Consider the following 24,992-nt stretch of genomic DNA (forward strand, 5'->3'; position numbering starts at 1 on the left):
ACGCCTCCGGCGCCCCCAGCACCCCGGATGCCTTCGGCACCCTGGGGGCTTCGCCCCCAGCGCCCCCGATGCCTTCGGCATCCCGAGGGCTTCGCCCCCAGCGCCCCGATGCAAAAATGAAAAAAATGAAAAAACTGAAAAAATGAAAAAAATGAAAAAACTGAAAAAATGAAAAAAATGAAAAAACTGAAAAAATGAAAAAAATGAAAAAAATGAAAAAACTGAAAAAATGAAAAAACTGAAAAAATGAAAAAAATGAAAAAAATGAAAAAACTGAAAAACTGAAAAACTGAAAAAAATGAAAAAACTGAAAAAATGAAAAAAATGAAAAAACTGAAAAAATGAAAAAAATGAAAAATATGAAAAAAATGAAAAATATGAAAAAAAAAAAATTTTGTTCCCCATACTGGTTGATGGTTGATCGTCCGTCACATACAAATATACAAATATACAAATATACAAATATATTTAGCGACAGTCCGTTTTTATATATAGTATACTGATCGTTTGTATACTGAACGATGGATACTGGCCGTTTATCATATATATAAAGACGGTAATCTGTGTGTCCTAACTTTCGCCGAACATAATGAATCAACCAGTATGGGGAACAATTTTTTTTTTTTCATATTTTTCATTTTTTTAGTTTTTTAATTTTTTTAATTTTTTCAGTTTTTTCATTTTTTCAGTTTTTCAGTTTCCCAGTTTTTTCAGGCCCCGGGGTGCCGAAGGCATCGGGGGCGTTGGGTGCGGTGCGGCCGCCGGAGGCGTCGGCGGCGGGGGCGAAGGCCCCGGGGTGCCGGAGGCGTCGGCGATGCACAAAATGTAATTCGTAATTCGTAATCACTTCGTAATTTGTCATTTGTAATTCGTGCATCAATTTCTTTCCGAAACCAGTCGATTCAATATCTTTAACTTTATTTTTATTCGAGTTTCAATTCCTTTTCGAAACCACCCGTTCAAATCAACGGGTCCAACACTAGTTATAAATAATGGTCATCTATCTTCTATATATATAAAAATGAATGTCTGTGTGTGTGTCTCGAATAGGCTCCTAAGCCACTGAAGCGATTACGATGGAACTTTCAGGATTTGTTGAATGCATGTCCGGGAAGATTACTGTGAAAAAAAACGGGAAAAACGGGAATGAGTGTCATTCGCTATAATTTCAAATGTTTTCGCGCTGCGACCAGGGTGTTCGCTGCCTGCGTTGTTCCGAAAAATGGGAACGAGAACGGGAACGGGAATTGTATGCGTTTTAGTGTCATTGCAACGCATGCAGGGTTTATCTAGTTTAATATAAATCTGACTAAAATACAAGCCATTATTAATTGCAATGTGATGTTTTGAAAACACAAAGACTCGCATCACCGTCTTGGGTACCAGTTAAATTCGCGACCATGCAATATACATATTGTATTGAATTTGTGTCATTGCATGTTGTACATATAATGTTGTACAATCCGAGTTGAAAAGTTGTGCAATGCCGTCGATCGCGGTGTTAGGACTAGTGTCTAGGTGCAGGGCTGGAGCGAGCGACGAGCAGTGACAGCCGGCTGGTCTGCGGTGGGGGTGGGGGTGGGGGTGTTGGTGAGGGCGGTGGGGTGCGGCGGGCGGGCGGAGGGGCGTAGCGGCCGAGGGCGGAGCCCCGCATTCTCGTCCTCGAGGCGCGAAGGACGAGAATGACGAACATGCGCGACCGGCTGCGGGGGCCGAGGCGCGCCGCCGGAGCCCCGAGCTCGGTGGGCGGGGGGCGGAAGCAGAGGGCGGTGGGTGCGGTGAGTGCGAAGCCGCGGCCGCACGTGTGCGAGGCGCCGACGTGCGGCAAAGCCTTCCTCAGCAAGAACGACCTGCGCAAGCACTCGCTGATCCACCTGGGCGTGAAGCCGTTCGGGTGCGAGCAGTGCGGCCGGTGGTTCCGACAGGCGGGCAACCTGCGCAACCACGTGACGTCGCACCACTCGTCGGTGGTGGAGAACGCGGCGGTGTTCGTGTGCGACCACTGCGGCAAGCCGTTCCTCATCAAGGAGCGGCTGCGACTGCACCTGCGCACGCACACGGGCCTCAAGCCGTACGCGTGCCCGCAGTGCCCCGGCAAGTTCGCGCGCCTGGGCCAGCTGAAGCAGCACGCGCGCGTGCACAGCGGCGAGCGCGCGCACTCGTGCTCGCACTGCGCCGCCACGTTCACGTGCGCGGGCAAACTGCGGCTGCACGCGCGCCGCCACCAGGACCGCCGCGACTACACCTGCTACCTCTGCGGCAAGCGCTTCCTCCGCCCCGACTCCATCAAGAAACACCTGCGCTGCTACCACGACGGCGAGAAGCCCTTCCAGTGCGGCATCTGCAACAAGCGGCTCAAGGGTCACCTGCAGGTACCCCACACATATTAACTATAGTGACACTTAAATTATATTAACCTGGGTGATATTAAAAAGTTCAATTACCACAGATTATTTTCTAAAATACTAAAAAAGTCACTAAAGAGGTCGCAAAAAAACGCTTCTGGATTGTCTCTAAATGCCCAATGTGAGTTTGGTAATAGGGAGACCATATGAAGACATTACATATTACAGATTTTTTTGATTTTTAAATGAAATTACATCTTATATCTATTTTAATAGCGACTGATCTACTGATCATTTTCTATTTTACAATTTCATTTAATTTGGTTATTAATCACAGTATTATATTATTCTAATGTTAATCTAAAGCATAATAGGAAAAAGAGCTCAAAAACCGATTTACAATCCTTATAAATGTTCATAATATTAATTAAAGACTCTCTAAAGTCGATGACCTAAAGCAGATTGTGTTTAGGTAATCTGTGTGTTATACCTGAAGGGTATAGACATTTTGTTGTAATCACCGAGACTCTTCACAAGTGTGTTAGTATGGTTATTAGTGATTCTGTCATAGAATCTACTGGTTAGTTTGTTAGTAATGTCTGTAACAAACGGAATATTATATATGGATGCAGTTTTTTCAGGTTAGTATATATGGATGTATTATAAATTATTTTTAGGGATTTATTTTGTATTACTTGGAGCTTGGAAAGGTTAGTATTCGAGGCGTTATTCCATACAGGTGAAGCATAGGTTAATAATGGTAATATGAGCGCGCGATATAATTTTATTTTATTTAGCGTTGATAAAAAACTATGGCGATTAAATATTGGATATATTGAGGATATACCCCGCATCGCCTTGCATTTCGCTGCCTCAATGTGAGGTGCCCATCTCATTCTTGTATCAAACGTTACTCCTAAATATTTTATTACTGACTGCCATTTCAGACTTTCTCCAGAAAGGATTTTCAGATCTGAACTTGGCTTATGCTTTCAGATATTACAGATGTGTCAAGAGTACCATTAGCAATCTTGTATAAAATTAACAAATCAGAAACCCTTCTGCGCTGAGACAAACTTGCAATATGGAAAAAAGAAAGTCTGTCATTATAAGATGGTAACAGTTTTTTAAGACCAGTCTTATAGGATAAATGGCGCAAAAAACGCTTCTGAATTGTCTCTAAATACTCAATGTGAGTTTGGTAATAAAGACACCATTATTAAACTTATTTGAATCTAAAATAATATATTCAACGATATCAATATCATCGGCATGGACATTTTGGTTATTTTATTTGGTGGTGCCGAATACTCAATTATATTAATAACCAATTATTTCAATTTAATTAATATAAACATATTTTTGTTCAAACTATGTATATATTACACGTTAATTTAAGATTTCCCAAGAACAGATAAATACAATAAAGTGGATAAAAATAATCCGCCCACTGAAAAAAGAAACGAATTGGCCACCCAACCCAACATAATATCGAATTTGGTTTTTTATACTTCTTATATTCCTCGAATACGTAAAGTCTTGGGTTGGTCACATCCGAATTTTTTTATAAGCGCCCCTAGAAAAAAATTATAAAAATCCTTAAAAAAAATTGATTACCGTCCTCCTTTTTCCGGGCTTGGGACCGGCAGCAAAATGTTTAAGAAGATTTCCCAACCCCAGGTGGAGTTAAAAATAAATAAGATATTTCAGAAGTGAACTTTCCGAGCCTTTCTTTCAGCAAAATCTTTAATTAAAGCTGAAAAATCAAGATTTTCAATTGATATATTACCCAAACTGGAAAGTCTATTTATTTTGTTACATTGTAGACCGGAATTAGTTTTAATTTAATTAAGTTTCGAAAAACTATATTCACCACTTGCTACAGTTTCAGGCAGTGTCTACAAAATTCGCATAGCAACCCAAATGTTCGGATATAATTCTTGTAAATTATGCCCCTCCCCAAAACCGGCACTGAATACATTTATGCTTTCTTTTTTTTTTTTTGTCTTTAACGGTTGACTCATAGGCTACACAAGTTTACGCTGAATATATTCATTTTTATTAGGTTTTATATACACTTTTTTCTTCATCTATTGTGACTACGTACATAGATAAAGTAAAATATAGATACTTTTTTAATATGGTATTTGCTAACATCGAACTTTATTTTCAGGAACACTTGCGTACGCACGAAGCTGCCCGTCCGCATGGTTGTCCTGACTGCGGTGGGCGTTTTGCACAGAGATCTCAACTAGTAGTACATCAGCGAACGCATTCAGGTGCCCGGCCGTACCGGTGTCCCGTATGCTGGCGGGCCTTCTCCCATTCCACCGCTCTGAAACTGCACGTGCGACGACACACTGGTGAAAAACCATTCCAGTGTCCTATGTGCTCGGCCACGTTTTCTCAACTGCCGCACAAAAAGAAACATGTCTACTGCATCCACGGCGAGAGACGGTCGTATAATCATCCGGCGTGCGGCGCCCTCTTCAAAATGAAGCACGATCTCGACAAGCACATTGCCACGTGCACGTTTGTAGGCGCTTCCGATACTGAGAACCTCTCGACCGAGGAGCAGCTGTCGAGACGTGTGGCCGATGCGTACAAGTCTGTCGATCCACCGATGGCTCTCACCAAAATGCGTCTACTTCTGGCCGTACTCTTGAAAAAGATATCGAGCTCCAAGAGGTTGGACGAGTTAGGTCTGTATGTCGCAAACGTTTTTGGGATTATGAATGTGTGATTTTTTTTTGTTGTTTTTTGCAGTGTGTGGTGTTTTTAATTATTGTTCATCCAGGTCTTTCAACGTCGTGTTCGTGCCAACATGCTCTCATTCGTCGTCCGGTTAGTTGAGCTTTGCTTAATGTGATACGTGATCCAGGTGAAATGGTTTTTTTTAACAGGTTGTGGTGGTGGCAGCTGTACGTCTAATATGATATTGTATTAGATTTTACATTATCTCATAATTTATTTTTATATTGTGTATTCTTTTATAGCTAGTCATTTTCAGTGGAGATACATCACTCATAGCTTCAAGTTTTATATTCCAATATAATCTTTAGAATTGAAAAGCATAATGTTAATACAAACTCAAAAGTCCATTAGACTTCATTTATATAGTCAGAAAGTTAGAATATTTACTCAAAATCCAATTTCCAATTAGAATATTGGCAGGTGGAGGATCCAAATGAAAGGCCAAAGACGCTTCACAGCATTTATTGACTGATTCAGGAGGTCCACGCGCAGCCAGCGTTCGTTCCAGAATAATCTGATATGGCCTAAGTACCTTCTTAAAAAGGGAAGGTCACTCACTACAGCATCCCCGATCTTTTTGTTTCTCGATTTTCTAGGCACGTACAGTTTTAAGTGGTTCACACTCAGGGTTCTAGGAATTCTACCAACGAATCCCGCTAAGCCAATTCGGGGTTCTCCATTGTTAGCCCCCTAATGCACTTTAGGCGGCAGCTAATCCCCATAAATAATCCACGTTACAATATTAAAAATAAAAAAAGACATGTAAACTCTTCCAATGTACTTCCAAATTTGACAAAAATAGTTTAGAAGATATATGGAGGAGGATATTGCATAACTGTTACATTGCATATATAACATATACAATTCCCACAATAATTAAAATTACTTACAAGCAAAATAACTTAAATTAATACACATTTAGCTATCTCTGACAGAACTGGTTTGTTCAGAAAATATTTCCAGATATGTAAATGAAAGTCAGAAATTCGAATAGTCTGCCCAGGTCCCCAAAACAAGTCAGATAGAACCAAAATCACTCGCATTCCTCTGATCGAAAATTGATGTTTACTTCTAAAGGTGCTTCTAAATCTCAAATGTATTGTTTATTTATTTTTATGTACATATGTATATATGAACATATTTCACTTTTAAACTGTGACTGACTTGAAAGTTAATGTCACATATGATTTGGAATATGACAATCATCAGTGGTGGTATAGTAGCTTGTCAATGATATTATATTTTATGTACATATTTGTATATTTGTCTGTGGTCATTATGGTGAAGTATCATATACGTACGTATATAATTGAGTATTTTTTATTTTCTTTGGGTGAAGGATATTTATTATTATATTGACTTTTTTAGTAATTTAATTTTAAGTTTGGTAAAAATAATGTATTGGTAGCAGTCTTCCAAAATAAATTATCAGAAATTTATCTTAATAAATCTCTATTTGTGCATATTTTGTTAACAATTTTTACTTTGAGCTTAAATTGGTGATAATAATCAAACTTAAAAAAAAGCAATCAAATAAAATTATTATGGCCTATTTTTTCCGTATCAATTTCAAATACCCTTCGCATAAAGTTTTAATCTATCCCGAGTATTTAATAAAGTATGCAATTTTACTTCTTCTGTATGTGGTGGTGGGAGATTGCCTAACGTTGGTGTGTTTTAACATTTGTTGTGTGAATTTTTTTAGGTTTTAATAAGCGATTGATCGATGACATCTTGACAGAATCGTTGGAGTCATCCGGTCACACTCCTATGAAAGACCAAACGGTGAGTTGTGCGGAGAGGCTGCGTCACAATGTACAGCTGTTGTTAGAGTGGACGATACCGCCACACTTTATGAAACGTTTCCGCGAAGAGCGACGCTCCACCGAAGAGCTTCTCGAAGAACTCACGAGTTAAATTATTTCAGGTGCACAACGAATAGTGCATAACCTTACTACAGTTCAAATGCTTACAGTCGATGATGCATGTGAGGTTCTCCCATATTTTATTTACTTGGTGCCATTGTAGTGATTTATCAATGCAATATGAAAAGAATTTTTTACTTTTCTTTATGTTGCTAAATTACTATTTTATTTTGTTCTAATATACAAATTTACCTTATAAGTTACCAAAAAAAAAAAAAGCATATATGTATGTTGCATAAAATTTTCATTTTTAATGTGCCATATTTTTACTATACATACATGCTATAGTTCAAAATGGTTCTACTCGGAGTAGTAAGTTTGTTTGAATGAATGTTTTCGCAAAAGATGTACATCTGTGTCATATCTGTAATGTGGCAGATAATATTTTAGTTGTTGTTACATGCGTTTAGTTAATCTTGCCAAAAATATTGTTATTATTTTTTATTTTATACAAATTTTTTAGGTATATGTATGTAGATATTTGTTTTTTATGACAAGGTTTTCAATACAGTTATAATTTCAAGTGTGAATGGTTATAAAGTAAATAATATTTTATAAATTATTTCCTCTCTTTATAAAACTAATTTATATTGATCAGCATTAAAACTATTTAGTTTTCTTATAACCGTAAAGGAAATCTTGTTATGACTGTAACAGAGATACAAATAATTTATTATTTTCGTACATTTATTATATTATTTTCATTCATATATAACATATTTATATTTTATTATTAATTAATAAGTTCAATTTAAATCTAATTTTTTTTTAGTCACATTTCGAGTAATTGAGCGATTCTCAAAAAAATTTTAATCTCAAATATGTACATGTAATAAAATTTTGCAACTATTAAGTCATTTATTGTTGGTTGCATCGTCATAAACAACATTTACAAATTACCAAAAATTATTTATTTAAATTCTTTTATGTGTTTTCTAACCAGTCAATAAATGTGTAGTTCAAATATTATGATTCTATATGTAAAAAAGCACTTCAATTCCTATTGTTTGAATTGTTTATTTAATATTTATAAAATAAACTTATCATAAGCACATAAGTAAATACCAAATAATGTCAGAGTTTAATGTTGAGCATAAAAATATATTTTTCATGTAAAAATCACTTGCAAAAAGCATTTCTTTGCTAGTTTCTACTAATACACAAATATAGATTCATAATATTCGCGCAAATAAATATATGTACTAAAAACCTGTAGAATGTAAGTCCTTTTGTTTATTTAGAAATCATTTTATAACCAAAGATCTTAATATATCCCACCAATAGTAAAATTGTTATAAAACTTGCATAGCTTTATATTTAAAACTTCACTACCAAAGAATCCAAAATTTACCACTAATTTTTAAACTCAATTAAAATGATATATTATAATATTTATAATATTCCAAAAATGTACGTATAGCATTAGCATAGTGTACTATTGCACATATTAAGATTTATAACTAGAAAACCAAAGTGTTTTAAGACTTTTCAAAATTACACTACTAATATATAAATCAAAACAAAATATATAAATCGTTTTCTATTACTGTAAGTTGAACACGGCCCAATCTACATATTATGTATAAGAATGGAATTTAATATACTTAATAGACTTATATATGTATGTATATCCAAAACATGTGCATACTATTGGTTACATTCATTGCACTAATTGCAATTTTTTGACAAAAATAGATTTTGCGTATTTAATATGTATGATTATCAGTGACATGTGAAAGTTAATATTAATCCAGATATCACGAAATCATAACAATGTATGATGACAGTAAACAACTTATTTGAAATAATGCATAATATGAATAACGCTTTAAAACCTGTACGTTGAGAGCTGAAATAGAAAAATCAAACCGTACTTGATGCAAAATAAATTATCATCATGTTCGCTAATGTATTGTACTTTTCGATTATCTCGTTATGAGGGACCAATTTCAGTTCGATTGCAATTCAGTTATTTAACGTGTCACTAATAAACATCATTAAGTCGGTTTTATTTTCACCAATGTCTCGTGTTTGAAATTGCCTCAAAATCATTTTAAGAATTGTCTGGCATAATATCTAATTTTATATTGAAAATATAAAATCATAAACGAGTGTATTTTATTTGAATTATTTAACGCAATTTATTCACAACCCTGCTATCCTTCATATCCCTTTTCTTTAATACATTATTCTATACATAACTGGGAAGATCTAGTTGACAGTAAAACCAGGACAGGGTAGAGTCGGAGTCGTAAAAAATCAGCCGACTCCGACTCCTTATTATTTTCTTTAGTTAATAGTATTACAGTGTGTGTCAACTAGACTCTAGTTACTATAGGTAAATTCACTAATTATATTGAAATAAATTGTAATTTAATAATTTCTTTATGAAAATCATAAATTCAAATTACATCATCATCATATGTATGTATATATATAATTGTGTGTCTGTAAGATAACGCTCGCCGTACTATAATAGTCGTTTCGATTCGAGATACATATGTATGTACATAACAAAGCGTACGAACATAATAACAAAAAACTTCTATATATACTGTTTACTATCAATGTTTCCTCTAGGGCAGGCCTGGGCAAACTTTTTGTATGAAGGGCCACATTAGAAATTAAAAATATATTTAGATATAAATTATTCATTATCGTGAAAGGAATTAAAACATAATTTTTTTTAAACTTCATACAAAAAAATAATTTAATTTGACGAATGAAACTGTTTTACATCTTTAACCGCTTAGCTGCCCAAAGCGCCTTAAGGCGCAAACAGCCGTATCTATTATACGCTCAGCGCGTCGGCTGGGCGTCTAAGCGGTTAACAGTTTTTTTTTTATTTCAGTAAAAATGCTTGTAAATTTTTATTGATATTCATGATTGAAAATGTTTGTTAACATATGTAGGTTGATCAAAAAACCACCAGCATTTTTTGAGCAAAATCTCAAAGTTTGTTGTAAAATTTACTTTACTTTGAGGGTGGTGTAAAATTTTTCAAATTTCTTCATGGCGGTGTATTTTTCTTAACCCTTTGGCTGCTACTAGGTTTTTCAATGTCCAAGCGAAAAATGCTAACATTTGTAATTATTTTGAAAAAAAAAAATATAATATTTTTTTTTTACATACTTACTTCGCCGAACACTCGTAATTTTTATAATACTTTATATACATTTTTAAGAAGCAGTCGTGGACTCGTGCTCTCTCTTTCTGTCTTGCTTTTACATGCGTGCGTGCGAAAGAGATACCTACATATATACACTAAATAAGTTTTGACGATTGTTTTCCGAGGCTTTATTCTTTTCAATAATCTATTTTTAGATATCGATGTATCCTTACAACATGCGATATATTCGAAACAGGTAGCGGTCTCTCTCTCTTTCTTTCTTGGTTTTAATTGTGTACGTATGAGCGAGACACACAAGGATGCGAAGTTTCTAATAATCAAATAATTTTTCAACATGTATCATAAACATTTTGTATGCATTTCAGTTGCATTTGATTGATTGCATGAATTCGTGACGTCTCGTGACCTATATAATTGAAAGCGGATTTCTATTGTTTTTTGCCATTTATTTTAACTCTGCAAAATGATATCGGACAGTGAAAGTGATGAAAGCGAAATAATAGCTCCTCGCCGAGGAACTCGACAAATCAGCAGCTCTACTGATTCTGAAAATGAATTTATCGATAATAATCAATTCCCAAGTAATAACTCCTTATATGACATTGACAACGAACCCGAAATTTACTTTGATGATGAACCCGAAATTGAAGAGCTTTTATTTAAAAAATTGATAAATATTTATAAAGCTTGATTGAAAAATAAATATAAATACGTATATAAAAAAAATGTTTCGTGCCACTGATGCGCTGGTGGCTCAAAGAAAGTATTGAAATACGACAATTAATGACGTCAACAACGATCGTCGTAGCAATCTTCGCCGATTTCAAAACAACGATTTATCGTTGTTGTAGCAGTCAAAGGGTTAAATCAGCATCCCACTGTAAATATATAATCTTAATTTATATCTCCGTCGATACGCTATCAATATGTATTGCAATTGATCTCGTATAATTGCCAAGCCTATCTCAATTTTTCGGAAGTCGCCAAATCTTCATGGAAACTCAACACTTAAATCGTTGATAATTTCACCATATTCTTCAAATTTATTTTCTGGTATATTCAGCAATTTCATGGTTGAAAAGTGGTCTACCCGTTTAAAAATAAATGGTGAAGAAACAGTCGTAGTTTTAATTTAAATCCATTCAAAATTTTCACCATATCGTGGACATATAAATTTTCCCTTTGGAACACTGTGTTGAAAGTATTTAAATGTGTCACGATGTCCAAAGTAAATGCAAAATCACACAGCCAGTCATTATCAGTTGATTCGGGAAAGTCGATAATATTTTTCATTTTTAAAAATAGAACGATTTCTTCTTTTGTATTCCATACTCGCCGAAGTATTTTTCCTAGGCTAAGCCATCGAATATGATTATCATAAATAATATCTGTGAACTCAGATTCAATATCTTGAAGAAAAGCAATGAATTGTCTGTTTCAAGCCACTCGATCGTATTAAATTTTCAAGTTTAATGATACAAGATGTCACATGTTCAACTTTTAACACATTTTTGTACAATACTTGTTGATGTATAATACAATGAATTATAATTAAATTGTAATCAGGACAATTTTCGCAAATTTTATCCTGGATAAAATTTGATCATTAATTAATTTTTCTATTGGTGTTTTATATTGTTTATATGTAGGTAGGTAGTTAGTTTTTACTTATAATACACCCTGAAATTTTCATCGGGTCAAAAACCACCCGTTGAAATATCAACTGGCACAACACTGGTTATAAATAAAATCGTTGACTTGTAGGTATTTAGATGTGTTGTGGCCAAAGGCAATTATTTTTATTCTTATTTTTCTCATTGATTTATTTGTGTATGAAATTCATACACTTACCATTTAATTTCCAGTAATTCAATAAATTACATTTCAATTTTTAGTGACTTTAAAAATTATTTTTTTTTTAGTACTAACAATTTTATACGTTGGCAAAAAAAGTCGATCTTACTAAAATCGTTCAAGTTGGAGCCCGAGTCGAATCATAAAATAAAGTTCAGTAAGAGTCAGTAAATTTTGAACCAACTCTCCACATCCCTGAATAAAATGAAAGACTCGTTTCTACAATAATAATAGTTAATATTTTTCAATAACTTTATTTATATCAATCAATATACAGGTTTTTACGAGATCACATTACTTAATATTATACATAGTGTGCGACTTTATACATATATACGTACATATAATCATAATATCCAATAATTAGTGATGACACATTTTATATATTACACAAAACACAACCAGAAAACAAATTATACGCTGTTTTTAAAAATGGCAATCGAATAAATACATATTACTAAAAAGCGCATCCCACGAGTTATTGCTTGGCAATTGATATGTATTTTATAACTTACCATTCTATAGTGAACCTTTCACACAGAATGAACACCGCTAAAGCAGTTAAGTATCTAAAACAATACTGAATAAAACATTAAAAATGCTTTTATTTTACATGAAGATTAATAATCGACGGGAAAATTCTTTCTAATGTGTATATCATATAGTACATGCATAATAAAGTACAATATAATTATATCAGTGCAATTTACATTACAACGGAAATAAATGTGAAGTTCATACCGACTGTTAACATAAATACATAATGCCTTCTTACATTCTAAACATTGTTAAGTGCATATATTATATTTTTATTCATTTTCAGTGTATATAACGTTTTCTCGTCGTCTTCAAATTCCACGTCAGAAGTAAATTGATTCAATAATATCTCGTCTAAAGATATACTTGCTAATCTGTCATACGGGGAAATATTACTAACACTACAATTACAGTATATATGTATATATAGATCAGCATTAATAATCACTGATCCATTTAACATATGATAACTCTATTTTCTGAAGTGTCGTCAGGTTAAAATATACATATTAATAATGTAAAACTACTTTTAAGAAACTTTGGTAGATAAAATATCACAAAAAATCGACAGACAGACATATAATAACTATGTACAACGGTTAATTTTAACCATTTCAATTCTGTACAGTAAATATACATAAATTTTCAATACAATTTAAAACACATACATACACTAAATGTAAGGCGTAACAAATTGGCTAACGAAAGGAACAATTAAATAATGTAAATTCAATTAGGAAGCACAGTTTTAAGAATGGGAAAAATCAATCAAAAGGTACTAACGTTATGGCACATATATAATAATCAGTTTTTCAACAGTAATACATAGTCTAAATTTTTTTTAATACATTTATTTTTTGGACACGTCAGTTCAGTAAGGCGTTCGCCGCAGGAGCAAGCCGTAAAATGTATATTTATAATATGATGACAATTTAAGATCACGTGGGAATCTTCACAGCGATGGCTGTGCTAAGATGCATTACGACGACAACACACAAATTTCTCTCGTTGTCCAAGTTACGGATGCCCGACTTGGACCAGTCATTTATTTAGTCACAAACATAAAATCTTCCATGACATACGATCCTCGATCGGCTTATTCCACGGGTTTAAATTTACTTAGGATAATAAAAACTAGAATCGTTGGTGTTTTACTATTTCAAAATATATATATATATATATATATATATATATATATATATATATATATATATATATATATATATATATATATGTATATATACAGTACACTCTCGATTATCCGGGCTAATGCTGGGGACGAAGGGCACGGATAATTAAAAAACACGGATAATACGAATCATCAAATTTTGATTTGGTTTCAAATATAATATCATATTTACAACCGATGCGATGCAAAACGATCGACAAGCGCCAGACAGACTGAACCACAGATTAACGACGCGTGTACCTTATGCGTGCGCACTGCTCGCACTTATACTAAGCGAAATCTATTCGAAGTCCCGACATACCTAACCTGTATACGTTCTGTGCTTCTGATACTTTAGTTCCAAATTTTGCCTTATTAAACTCGCCAGAAAGATCCAACTCAATTTTAATAATTGCATCTGTGCACATCGAAAGGTTACTCGTCATCTGATGTGCAATCTATCATTCGTGAAGTCGAGAATTGCGTTTAAAGCAGCCATCCAATTAATCTGTGGTTCAGTCTGTCTGGCGCTTGTCGATCGTTTGCACCAAACCCATTTACAACACAAATTTTTGATTCATAATTTTAATACTCATTATTTATTTAGAAAAACTCTCATAGTTAAGCAAATAAGTGGCCTTTAGTAGTTATTACTCGTGTTGTACCGTTTTATAACTAATGTAAATCACTGGTATCTTCTTCATTTGTAGTGTCTTTCTCATTTTCTTTCACTTAAGAAACAAAATAAACGAAATCTGCATCATCCATGCATTACTTAAATCATGATTGAGCCACTCCTTGATGTTTTCCTTATCCACGTTTTCAAAACATTTTAAATTTTCCAATAATCCAAATATTTCAGATATATCATTTGCTTCAATCTCTTCAGAATCCACTAAATCTGTTTCTATGGCAGAAAGAATCTTTCTCCATGATCGTACAAGTTCTGCTGGCTTTATTTTTGACCAATATTGTGTTATTCCGTGTATAGCATCCAATATCGTCATTTTTAAAATAATTAAACATACGTATGTTGCGAAAAAATATGCTCTGAATACATGCACTTGTTACTTCTTCGCTGATCAAAAGCGACTGAAAGAATTAACGCAATAGTAAAAGACATTTAAAAAGGAAACGAAAAACATTTCTGTGACATAATTTTTTTCAAATAACATGCCTGTTTACGGTCGCAATCAATCGGTGCGTCTCATTATCAAATAAGAAAAAAATTCATTATTATTTTTCAAGCACGGATAATCCGCACCCGGATAATCGAGAGTATACTGTATATATATATAACGCACGTCTATAATAACTCTCGTTCAGTCGTAAGTTCTTCGAGTCGAACAACTATTGGATGGTGATTTAGACGTGTCATCGAAATTTCGATCGACTTATAATAATCATACGTCGATATAAATTGACACCTAAAACTGAAAGGCTTTTTATCTTGTTTCTGTTTTCTATATACGTATTTTATTCCCACTTGAGGGTGAACACATTATCCAATGGCAAGTTTAATTTATTCACAGTCAATAGGTGCGTAATTTTACTATACGTAAAATGGATCGGTTTTTTGTTGAGATACACGGTCGTTATTTTGTTGACCAGGCCCAAGATTTGTATTTTATCAACTGTAGGTACACCGAAACCCCACCACACAACTTCACTCTTTAGCGTATCACCGTTTGCTGCAAAATTCACCAAACTGTACTTCTTCTCCTCGAACGTATCTGTGAAAAGTAAAAAACAACACGTTATGGCATTTAAAAAAAAAACCATCTTATAATGTACGTATGTATGTAAAAGCTGACGCGATGTATGTATGTATGTGGGTATGTGGCGGACGCGTCGACCGGTATGGAGATTTCAAAATAACAAACCCAGAGCATCAGACTCAGATGCCAGTTCGGCCAATTCAGCCAGCCATGCTGAAGTAGGCAACTAGCCCACTTCTCCGCGAATTATATATACAAAGATGCTATTCCGCGTGTGTGTGTGTGTGTGTCCTAACGCTTGCCGAACTTAATAAATCTATAAAAAGCCTTAACATTGTATAATTTCGGCCTGGCTGCGTGTCGTACCCGTGTTCACCCAAGGTATTCTCTTATATGTTGTGTGAAAATAAATTAAAGTTGAATGTGAATAAAACAAAAATGATGTGGTTGAATGGTAAAAATAAAAATATATTGAATGAAATTAGAATTGATAAGTTAATTGAAAAAGTTGAAAATATAAAATACTTAGGTGTATACATAGATTCAGGACTAAATTTTAAAATGCACGCTGACTATATAATAAAAAAAATGGCTAGAAAAGTTGGTGTATTATGTAGATTAAGAAATATTTTAAGTAAAAAAAGTAAAATTTTAGTGTTTAATTCAATTGTCTTGCCACATGTGGTTTATTGTGCCACTGTGCTTAATTTGTTTAGTGGCCAAGATTTAGAAAAAATGCAAAAAATACAGAATAAAGCTATGAGAGCTATTTTGAATGTGAGTAGATTTAAGAGTATTGGAAGTATGTTAGATGAATTAGGATGGATGAGTACTAGAATTAGTCTAAATATTAGTACATTGTCTTTTGTTTATAAGTTAGATCATAAGTTATTACCTAAGTATTTTGATGATTATATAATAAGGAATAGAGATAAACATAGTTTTTATACTAGAAATAAGGACAAACTAGTTGTAAGTAGAGTAAGAAAGAATGAGACGGCTGGGGGTGTTTTTCACAGGGGTGTGCTCATGTATAATGCCCTCCCTTAGTGCATCATGTCTGCTAAAAACATGGATGCATTCCTGCGAGGTGCGAAGAGACACCTCTGTGAGGGACAGTACATATAAGTTAATTATAAATTTTAGAGTTAAGTATAATAATTAAGATGTATTTTTAAATTAGCTTGATAGCTAAAATATATATATAAATAAATAAATATGTAAAAGTACCTGATTTCAACAAGTTAGCCACTAAACCAACAGCAATTCAATTTCGATTTCGACTTTGGTTTTGATTCTTTTATTATTTTTTTTATTGAATAATTCAATATGGCATAGCCCATGTGATGATATTTCATCGGGCTTATCATTAGTATAATATACTTGTATACTGCACAATAATAAATGATACTCTTAAAAACTCAACTATGTTTCCATAAGCCATAGGTCGGAACACCGGTCAACACACTTTTCCGCGTCCTAAAGAAGTAATCGTAAAAAACCAAGAATTCACTCTAAATGAATTCAAATAATGGACAAATTGTAGCAGGTTATTTTCCAAAGAAATATTTAAGATCTTCAAACACATTGCTTGCAATATTGATAACTCGAAAAAGCTGATATTGAAAATCGACACAAGGTTAAATAATATACAAAATGCTATATACGCACTTAGGCTTTCTCCGTCATCCCAAAACAGGCTTCCATTAGCACTCTTAGCGGCATCTAAGGCCACGATAAGTTGCAGTGGTCTACTGCGCAGCACAGAAGTATTAATCGGTTCAGTTTTCTTATCGCTCGGAGCTTGCAGCGGTAATATGCCACCACCTCGAATTAAGATTGTTTCTCCCTCGTTGAGCGTGCCTTCGCCAGACCAAGTGAGTAAAGTCAAGGTAGCGTACTTGTACCACATGTCTTTGGGCAGATAAGTTTTAACAGATGAAGTTCCGGCGTCAAGAATCGGAACGACCATTAAATATGGACCCCACATGAATTGTTGATCCAATGAGTACGTCACGTTGTCACGGGGAAATCTGAATAAAATGGAAAATTTCAAAAACGGGCTCAGATTCAATTATCTTAAGCCTATGTATGTATGTATGTAGTGTTGATAAATACTGTAAAACTTACTCGAAAAATACAGGTCTTGCAACGGTATCGCCATTTGTATGCGCTCTCCAAAACAATGTATAAAGGTATGGTAATAAGGTATAGCGTATTGTAAGGGCTTTTTTACTCGCATCTACCACCATTGGACCCAAAATAACCGGATCTTGTTCCTAAAATATATAATAAAAAATTAAGGAAACTCAAAGTTATTGCATTAAATAATTTTAATAGATATGTAAGTTCGCCTAAAAAGAGATCGCCTCGGCGTACTTGTCCACTGTTTATAAAATTTAAATTTGGTACATATGGAACAGCTTACCATCGGCAAGGTTCCTAAATAAAGATATCCTGGATATCATTTCTGTGGAAGGAATGCTACGGAACGGGGCAACACGTGAGAGTAATTGAAAACAGGTGCGATTTAACTGTACATTGAGAAAAATTCTTTGTATCTTAAAAAAAATGTTTGGGCATTGAAAATTTGCATTATTTTAGGTGCATTTAACAATCTCTTATTATATAAAGTGACCATTAAGAAATATGAAATGATCATTCGAAAGATAGATTTTTAGAATAGATACAAAAAGTGGCAACGTTGCAGTCTTCCGCTATTGGCAACTGTTAACTATCAGAAGTGTTTACGTATGAATATGAATGATGATGCCAGGTCGTAGAGTCGAAACCTAGGTCGTAGGTCGCAAGCCAAAGAGTAAAAAGGAAGGAATCCAGTAGAAAGAAGCGTTGATCGTTGTCGGTTCGTATTTTGGTATTCGCGACGTTGCCGATACAGTTCATCTATCATTTTAATTCACATTTCATCTGCTTTTTAATTAGCAAATATTTTTTTCAATGATCAAAGCAAAGTTTCTAATGCAATCTGTATCCGTCATTTAGAAATGCGCACAATTTTTTTGTAATGTACAAAATTTTTTTTAAATTGATTTTTCAAATGCACATTTATTTTAAAAAATGGACGTTTAAATTGTTCCCTAATATGTACTTGTATCAAATGTAAAATGTTGTTCACATTTTGAACTTTAAAATACATTAATTTTGATATTTTAAATATTTAAGTAGCAAATATTTTTTTCAATGATCAAAGCAAAGTTTATAATGCAATCTGTATCCGTTATTTAGAAATGCACACAATTTTTTGTAATGTACAAAAACTGTTTTTAGTTTACAAAATTATTTTTAAATGCATATTTATTTTATAAAATGGACGTTTAAATTGTTCCCTTTGAAAAATGGGGACTACCAATTCTTCAGTTCCACAAATTGATAACTAAAAAACTCACAATTGACTTGTCGGAATTGTGATTCCGTGAAAATGGATAAAATGCCCCCAGCTCCATCCAACGTCGACATAACTCTGCCGTAGTGTTGCCGTTAAAGCCGCAAATATCTGATCCCATCATCGGAATACCAAACAAACTGAAGCTGAGCATCTCTGAATAGTGCAAGAAAAATATATATATATACACATGTATGTATAAATTTCAAATGTAGTAACAAACGAAATGAAACCTACGTGGAATGGACATCCTCATATCGTGCCACTCGCTAAAGATATCACCGCTCCAATGACCGGCATACTTACCAAGTCCAGGGAATGAAGACCTTGATATAATGAATGGACGCTTTCCTCGAATCTCGGTGAGAGCGCTATTTTTAAACAGGCATTTCAGTTATTTGAATATTTTACATAGTATTTTTATGCAATTACACATGAACTACTCACAAATTTGTAGCAATGGCTTCGGTTAACGAAAACAAATTGTGTAAATTGAAGTGAGTATCGATATACTGCACTGCATTCATACATATCGTACCAGAACGGAGCCCATAAGCTCCACCAACTCCTGGTACGTATGGAAGCTCCTCTTCGATACATTCCCCATTCAAAGGACCCGATAAGAAATTCGACGGTTCGTTCATATCCTTTAAAATAATTGAATGAATGTATTATTTAGATAAGTATATGAATTCATATAAATTTAATTACTTACAATCCACAATCCATCAAACGAGAAGTTTTTATGCAAAGATGATAGCATATCCACCCAATAAGCAGTTGTATTAGGGTGGGTAAAATCCGGCCAAACAGTCGATGCTTTATTCCACACCTAAAAAAATAATATCTTCATTTATAATAAACATATAATGGCATCGCCTAAAAATAAGATTTTCCCAAAAATACGATTTTATTCTGAAACTGTGATTCTATTCAGATTTTTTATTTCCAAGTACTACGAAAATCGATGTTGAATATCGACGTCAAAGTGATTAATGAAAAATATTGTAACGTGAGAACATGAGAGTATCCACTGTCTAAGTGCATTCGTAGGTGAACAATAGAGACTCCGGATTAGACTAACGGGACTCAGTAGGTAAAGTAGGTAAAGGATACGCTGGAGTTCTCACAGACCTGGGCGAGTGCGTGTGTAAGCAATAGACTCGCCAAGGTAGACAACAGACACATTAATGGATCGGGGAAGCTGTGCTGTGCAGCTTGTCCTTTATAAAGAGGTACACACGGTAGATCACATTATTCTGGAGTGAGCAGTGGTTCCGTGTGGCCCTCTGGGATCGTTAAATGCTGTGAAGCGACTTTGGCCATTTATTTGGATCCTGAACCCACCCCTACGCAAAAGTATTTATATATGTGTATACAGACAAATATATTACATAAATAAAAAATATTACTTTTCCAATGAAAGGCTGATTTGATGAATTTTTAACGAAAACGTCCATTTCCATGCCTTTGTCAAATGGTGGATAAGTTCCCGGTATTTCCGATGCACTCACGCCAGGATCTAAAAACCAACATTTTATTCAATTTTGCATAAGAAAAATAAATATCCATTCAAGATGCAAACAATGTACATACCAATCAAAGGAATATAATGCATTCCAGAATCATGAATTTCTTTTACGAATTGAGGCAAATTTTTATACAATATTGTATCATAGGTGAATATATTTGAGTTATTCATATAATCCAAATCATTCCATTGCACATCCTAAAAAATTTCATAATTATTTTAGTGTGATTTAAAAGCGTTTTATGTTATTTTTTTAATTAGATTGAACAGCTTACGAATGGTATTCCAGCGTCTCGCGTTCTTTTCCATACTTCCCGAGTCTTATTCAAACTTCCATAATCATATCTATTAACATAAATTGAATCAGTATCATATTGTAAAAAAATTCATACAAATCCAATAACGGAGTTGCTGTTTTTATTACTTGCACAAATGGAACCCTAAAGACCAATATGGTGGCATAAATGGTCTTCCAATCAACGATGTATATTGCGATATGACCTCATTAGGATCAGGTCCAAGCATGATCATAAAGTTAAATATTCCACCGATAGGTCTAAATGTTATGGCCGGAGCCGGTTGAAGAATCACATCTAAAAGCATTCGATTATTAATATTGACATTGATAACTAATTTATTAATAATGCAGATAGCATACCCATGGCATTAGAATTGACTAGTAATACACCGTGGCTGTTCCCTGATTTTTCAACAACCATGTAAAATGGATGAGATCCATACAAATTTTCCTGAAGAAAAATTCAAAAACATTAAAATAATCATTAATATGAGGACTATATATGTAATTCAATTGGTGAATAATAGTATACATTTTCTACAGGCGCAGTGTCATGATTGAACAATGTATAACGTTGCCAATCTGACTGAAGCAGAAATTTCCCTTGATGTTCTCCCAAACCGTAGATATTACCAGACGGAAGAGCAAAGCTTATCTGCAAGAACTTATCAGAAAACACGAATCCTCCCATGTCTTGACTATCCAGTCTGAAATTAAAACAACACAAATTCAGTATTAAAATCTGCTGGTTAGTTAAAAACAAATTAACAGCATGGATACGTACATGACAGTATTATCTGATATTCTCACAATTTTAAAACCTAACTTTGAAGCTTCTAATATAACACGATATTTTAAATTATTGATTGATCCAGCCATGGTTGGTATTTCCGGAAATATCGGTTCATATCTTCTCTTTTCAGCGTCGTAAATCTGCATTACAATAAACATTTTCAGTTAATCATATATGGTTACTTAAAAATCATAAAATTGTGGTTTAACCCTTTAAATGCTGACCAAAGCCGATCGGCGTTTTGCCCACAAGTCTATGAGCCTGAAATACACCGATAGACGTTGTTTTTTGAGTATGTACAAAATAAACAAGAATACTACCCGCTAAGCCCTTCCAGGTAGCACTGAAAAAAAAAATGCATTGAACATGGGTCTTGTAATCTGTGTCAATGTTTATAAATACTGGTTTACACCGGCATTTCTGAATTTATAACCATAGCAGGATTTCTCAATGGAAATCCCTAACTGCTGAGTATTTTAGATTGTGACTTGGCATTTAAATTGTGAGCATTACATTTTAACAACAATGAAGAAGATGGAACTAATTATGGGAAAATACATTCATTATTAGACTTATTTTGTTTATTTTATATTGTTGCAAGATATATTAGAGAGTCTAAATACGACTTTACAAAACTCGAAATCCTCAGCAGTAGTTATCTAGGGTTTGTTTGGATTAGCTACAATTTTATACTTGCTTTCTATTGGATTTGTAAATAATTCTAGTTGGAAATGTTGGCGAAATTTTCAGCGTGGCGGGCTTTCAACAGAAAAGACGTCAGCATTCAAAGATTTAATAAAATAATAAGTTAATTCACATTTACCTTAATTTGTAATGTATCATCGGATAAATATTTCACATGGATAGCCACAGTGTTAATATCGCCAGGATAAGAGCTCGGAAACTGCATTTCAAGATACGCCAACATCCCATGTCGAGTTTCGGTTATGTTTGTGAAGTGGTAGTTTCCATACTTCACCGGATAAAAACAATACGGCAATCCTATTGACGTGCGAACATTTGGTAAATTAACTTTAAAACTGTTCGATTTAGGTTCGTCATGATAGTGCGGAATCCAACAACATCCCCGTTTTATGCAACCGTCCTCGGAAGCTCCCGCTTCTGGATAGCAATCAAATCTGAAATCATCCGTTACAGCTGTGCACTGAGTAGCCGTAGAAATAAACGGTCTATCAGACGAAGACTCCATTGGTGACGTGTTTTTTTTAGAGTCAATTTCTGTCACGTCCAATCTGTGTTTCTGTTTGATTATTTCAGAGGCGTTTTTATTTTTAGTACTCAAGTTATTGTGGTCATGATATTTAGGCTCAAATGGAACAATCGGTTCGAGCCGCTCCAACTGTTGGTGTACAATGACGCTAGGTGAATAGTGAGCGTGATGGTTTTGGTTGTGTTGAGGATGAGCTCTCTCCCAGAGTCTACGATAATGTTCTTCACCCCATGCTCCACCGACTACGCCCCACACACCCCACCAGACTACGACACAAAGTACGCAGACTACTATCAGTACGAGAATACCTGAACCCAACCCAGGCAACTTTTCGCAAAAACCTGCATTTACATTGCGACTATCAGAAAATCGTTCATACTTCGATCCTTTGTCAGAACTGTTGTCCACTGAATCAGCTCTTTTAGGAATCGAATGTTTCATTCTATTGAGGAAAGCGTATTTCCCATTTTGGGGATAAAATTTTCCTTGGCTTTCTGCATCATCGGTTGTTTTCGATTTTGTCTGCTTTGAACCGGCCGCAGACAAAGACGTCTCGTGAAGTTCTGAATGGGATCCATCGTTCTTGGAGGTCTGTCCACTAGACGATTCACCCGAGCCTCTCTTTTCGAAGTACATTTGATAGTTAATATTGTCGTTTAAGGTGAGAGAATCATGACCGCTTCCACTGCTACAAAATGATTCAAATGATAGAATTTCCTCCTCGTTTTTCTTTTTGGGTTTATATGGAATCTTCGGCATTCTGAAATATATAAGCAAGAAAATTTAATGTTTTAATTATTGATTCATATATTTATTAAAAACAGAAACATACAATATTTCAATATTTTTACAAAACATTAACACCAAAAAAGTTTCTACATATTTATTTATATATCCATTATATATTAACTCCGACCATAAGTGTCACAACAGATTGGCCAAGGTGACACCTACGATCAATAATTATTACTATTATATTGAATCAATTATTCAGTTTTGAACAGGGACCCGAACTCTAACAAGCAAACGTCATATTTTTCCATATCACATATGTTAAAATAAAAGCTATATACATACATATATTGAAAGGATTGAACAAAAATGTTGATACACTTTATTAATAGCTTATCGATTCTTAACTAAACAAGGCAATTATTTAGTAACAGTAACATATGCTAGTGTAACAACAGTATATACATACGCAAATCAAACAACAAAACCGATAAATATGTCGTATATACAATAACGAGCAACTGTGATAGCTTTGCAGGATAAAATGAAAATGTTCGATCCGTAAGGTGAAAAGTGACAGTTCGTAATTTGAAACCGAACATGTACCTGTATTATTTCAAACGTACTTGAAATGTCCAGCTGAAGGGCAAAAGCTCGAAGAAAGAACGGGTCGTTTGCAGAGCCCCTCGACAGTCAGGTGTAGAGGCTACGCCCCCTCACCGTGAGCCCCTCGCCTTGGATCTTGTCGCCCCCCGAGCCGCCGCCCCCGAGTCAGAAGCCAGAAGCCCGAATCCAGGGACCGAAAATCAGCTGCGAACGAAGCGCACTGCGACGCGACCAACAACACAACGCAACGCAACGCAACGCAACGCAAACCAATACATTAAATACACTTCCCAATTTTCATGAGTATGGAGAATGTACTAACAGTAAATACAAATGCAAATCCAAATATACATACATCAGCATCTCAGATTTTCGTTAAAATACAATTTAACTACCAAAATAGCTCGTCGCTTTTTTTTAGTCATTGCATTTATCGAATCATTGCGAGTTTTCTTGGAGGAAAAATCGCAATCGACAACATTTCATTCACCAATTTTAATTTGAAACTGTCTATGAAAAAGCAATTCAATTGAAAATAAATATTGCTAAATGAATTTGCTTTTTTACAAACACAAAAACATTTCATAAAATCCATTCGAATGCGTTTGTTGAGCGCAATTTATATTTATTCCCGTTATTTCGTAATTCGAAATTTTTCGCATGGTGCATTATGTACATATTAAAATTTTCTTCTATAGCTTAAAAGTAAGGTGACCATTCGTACTGATTTTACCAGGACAATACTGGTTTTTTGGGTATCTGTTCTGGTAAAGTCGTAAAATAAAACCAATACACTTTTTTATGTAATAGAATTTTTTATTAATTTATTTACCTAATAGAGATGGATAAATATACAAATGCTTCGGCGAAAATGATGTCTCCTACAAAAACATTAGCAAATTACTCAAATGTTGTTTCCGTTTATCAGGAACAAATGCAACAGCCGACGGATTTTTTACTTCGTTTT

The 24,992-nt window shown here is 34.3% G+C and overlaps 2 protein-coding genes across 4 annotated transcripts; one reads left to right on the plus strand and one right to left on the minus strand.

The window, feature by feature from the left end:
* Positions 1 to 1,495: 1,495 nt before the first annotated feature.
* On the plus strand, positions 1,496 to 7,229 carry LOC143909225 (uncharacterized). 3 transcript variants are annotated; one of them, XM_077427134.1, is made up of 4 exons: positions 1,510 to 2,372; positions 4,519 to 5,047; positions 5,143 to 5,189; positions 6,805 to 7,229. In XM_077427134.1, exons 1-4 carry the CDS (start codon positions 1,683 to 1,685, stop codon positions 6,820 to 6,822), a joined length of 1,284 nt encoding a protein of 427 aa, XP_077283260.1. In that variant the 5' UTR covers positions 1,510 to 1,682; the 3' UTR covers positions 6,823 to 7,229. The 3 variants fall into 3 exon arrangements, with proteins under 3 accessions (XP_077283259.1, XP_077283260.1, XP_077283264.1); XM_077427133.1 differs by lacking the exon at positions 5,143 to 5,189 and having other exon boundaries at positions 1,496 to 2,372; XM_077427138.1 differs by lacking the exon at positions 5,143 to 5,189 and having other exon boundaries at positions 4,519 to 5,051.
* Positions 7,230 to 14,287: 7,058 nt separating this feature from the next.
* Positions 14,288 to 24,310, minus strand: LOC143922332 (lysosomal alpha-glucosidase-like). Its single transcript, XM_077445558.1, has 16 exons — positions 24,046 to 24,310; positions 22,280 to 23,447; positions 21,448 to 21,596; positions 21,196 to 21,370; positions 21,024 to 21,114; positions 20,790 to 20,958; positions 20,641 to 20,710; positions 20,431 to 20,563; positions 20,247 to 20,356; positions 19,550 to 19,666; positions 19,282 to 19,481; positions 19,072 to 19,205; positions 18,839 to 18,990; positions 17,562 to 17,710; positions 17,103 to 17,464; positions 14,288 to 15,446 (listed from the first exon to the last, which is right to left on the minus strand). The coding sequence occupies exons 2-16, from the start codon at positions 23,444 to 23,446 to the stop codon at positions 15,190 to 15,192; spliced, it is 3,435 nt and encodes a 1,144-aa protein (XP_077301684.1). The 5' UTR covers position 23,447; positions 24,046 to 24,310; the 3' UTR covers positions 14,288 to 15,189.
* Positions 24,311 to 24,992: the final 682 nt, after the last annotated feature.

The sequence above is a fragment of the Arctopsyche grandis genome, chromosome 1, assembly GCF_051622035.1.
Source record: "Arctopsyche grandis isolate Sample6627 chromosome 1, ASM5162203v2, whole genome shotgun sequence".
In the NCBI taxonomy this organism is placed as follows: Eukaryota; Metazoa; Arthropoda; class Insecta; order Trichoptera; family Hydropsychidae; genus Arctopsyche; species Arctopsyche grandis.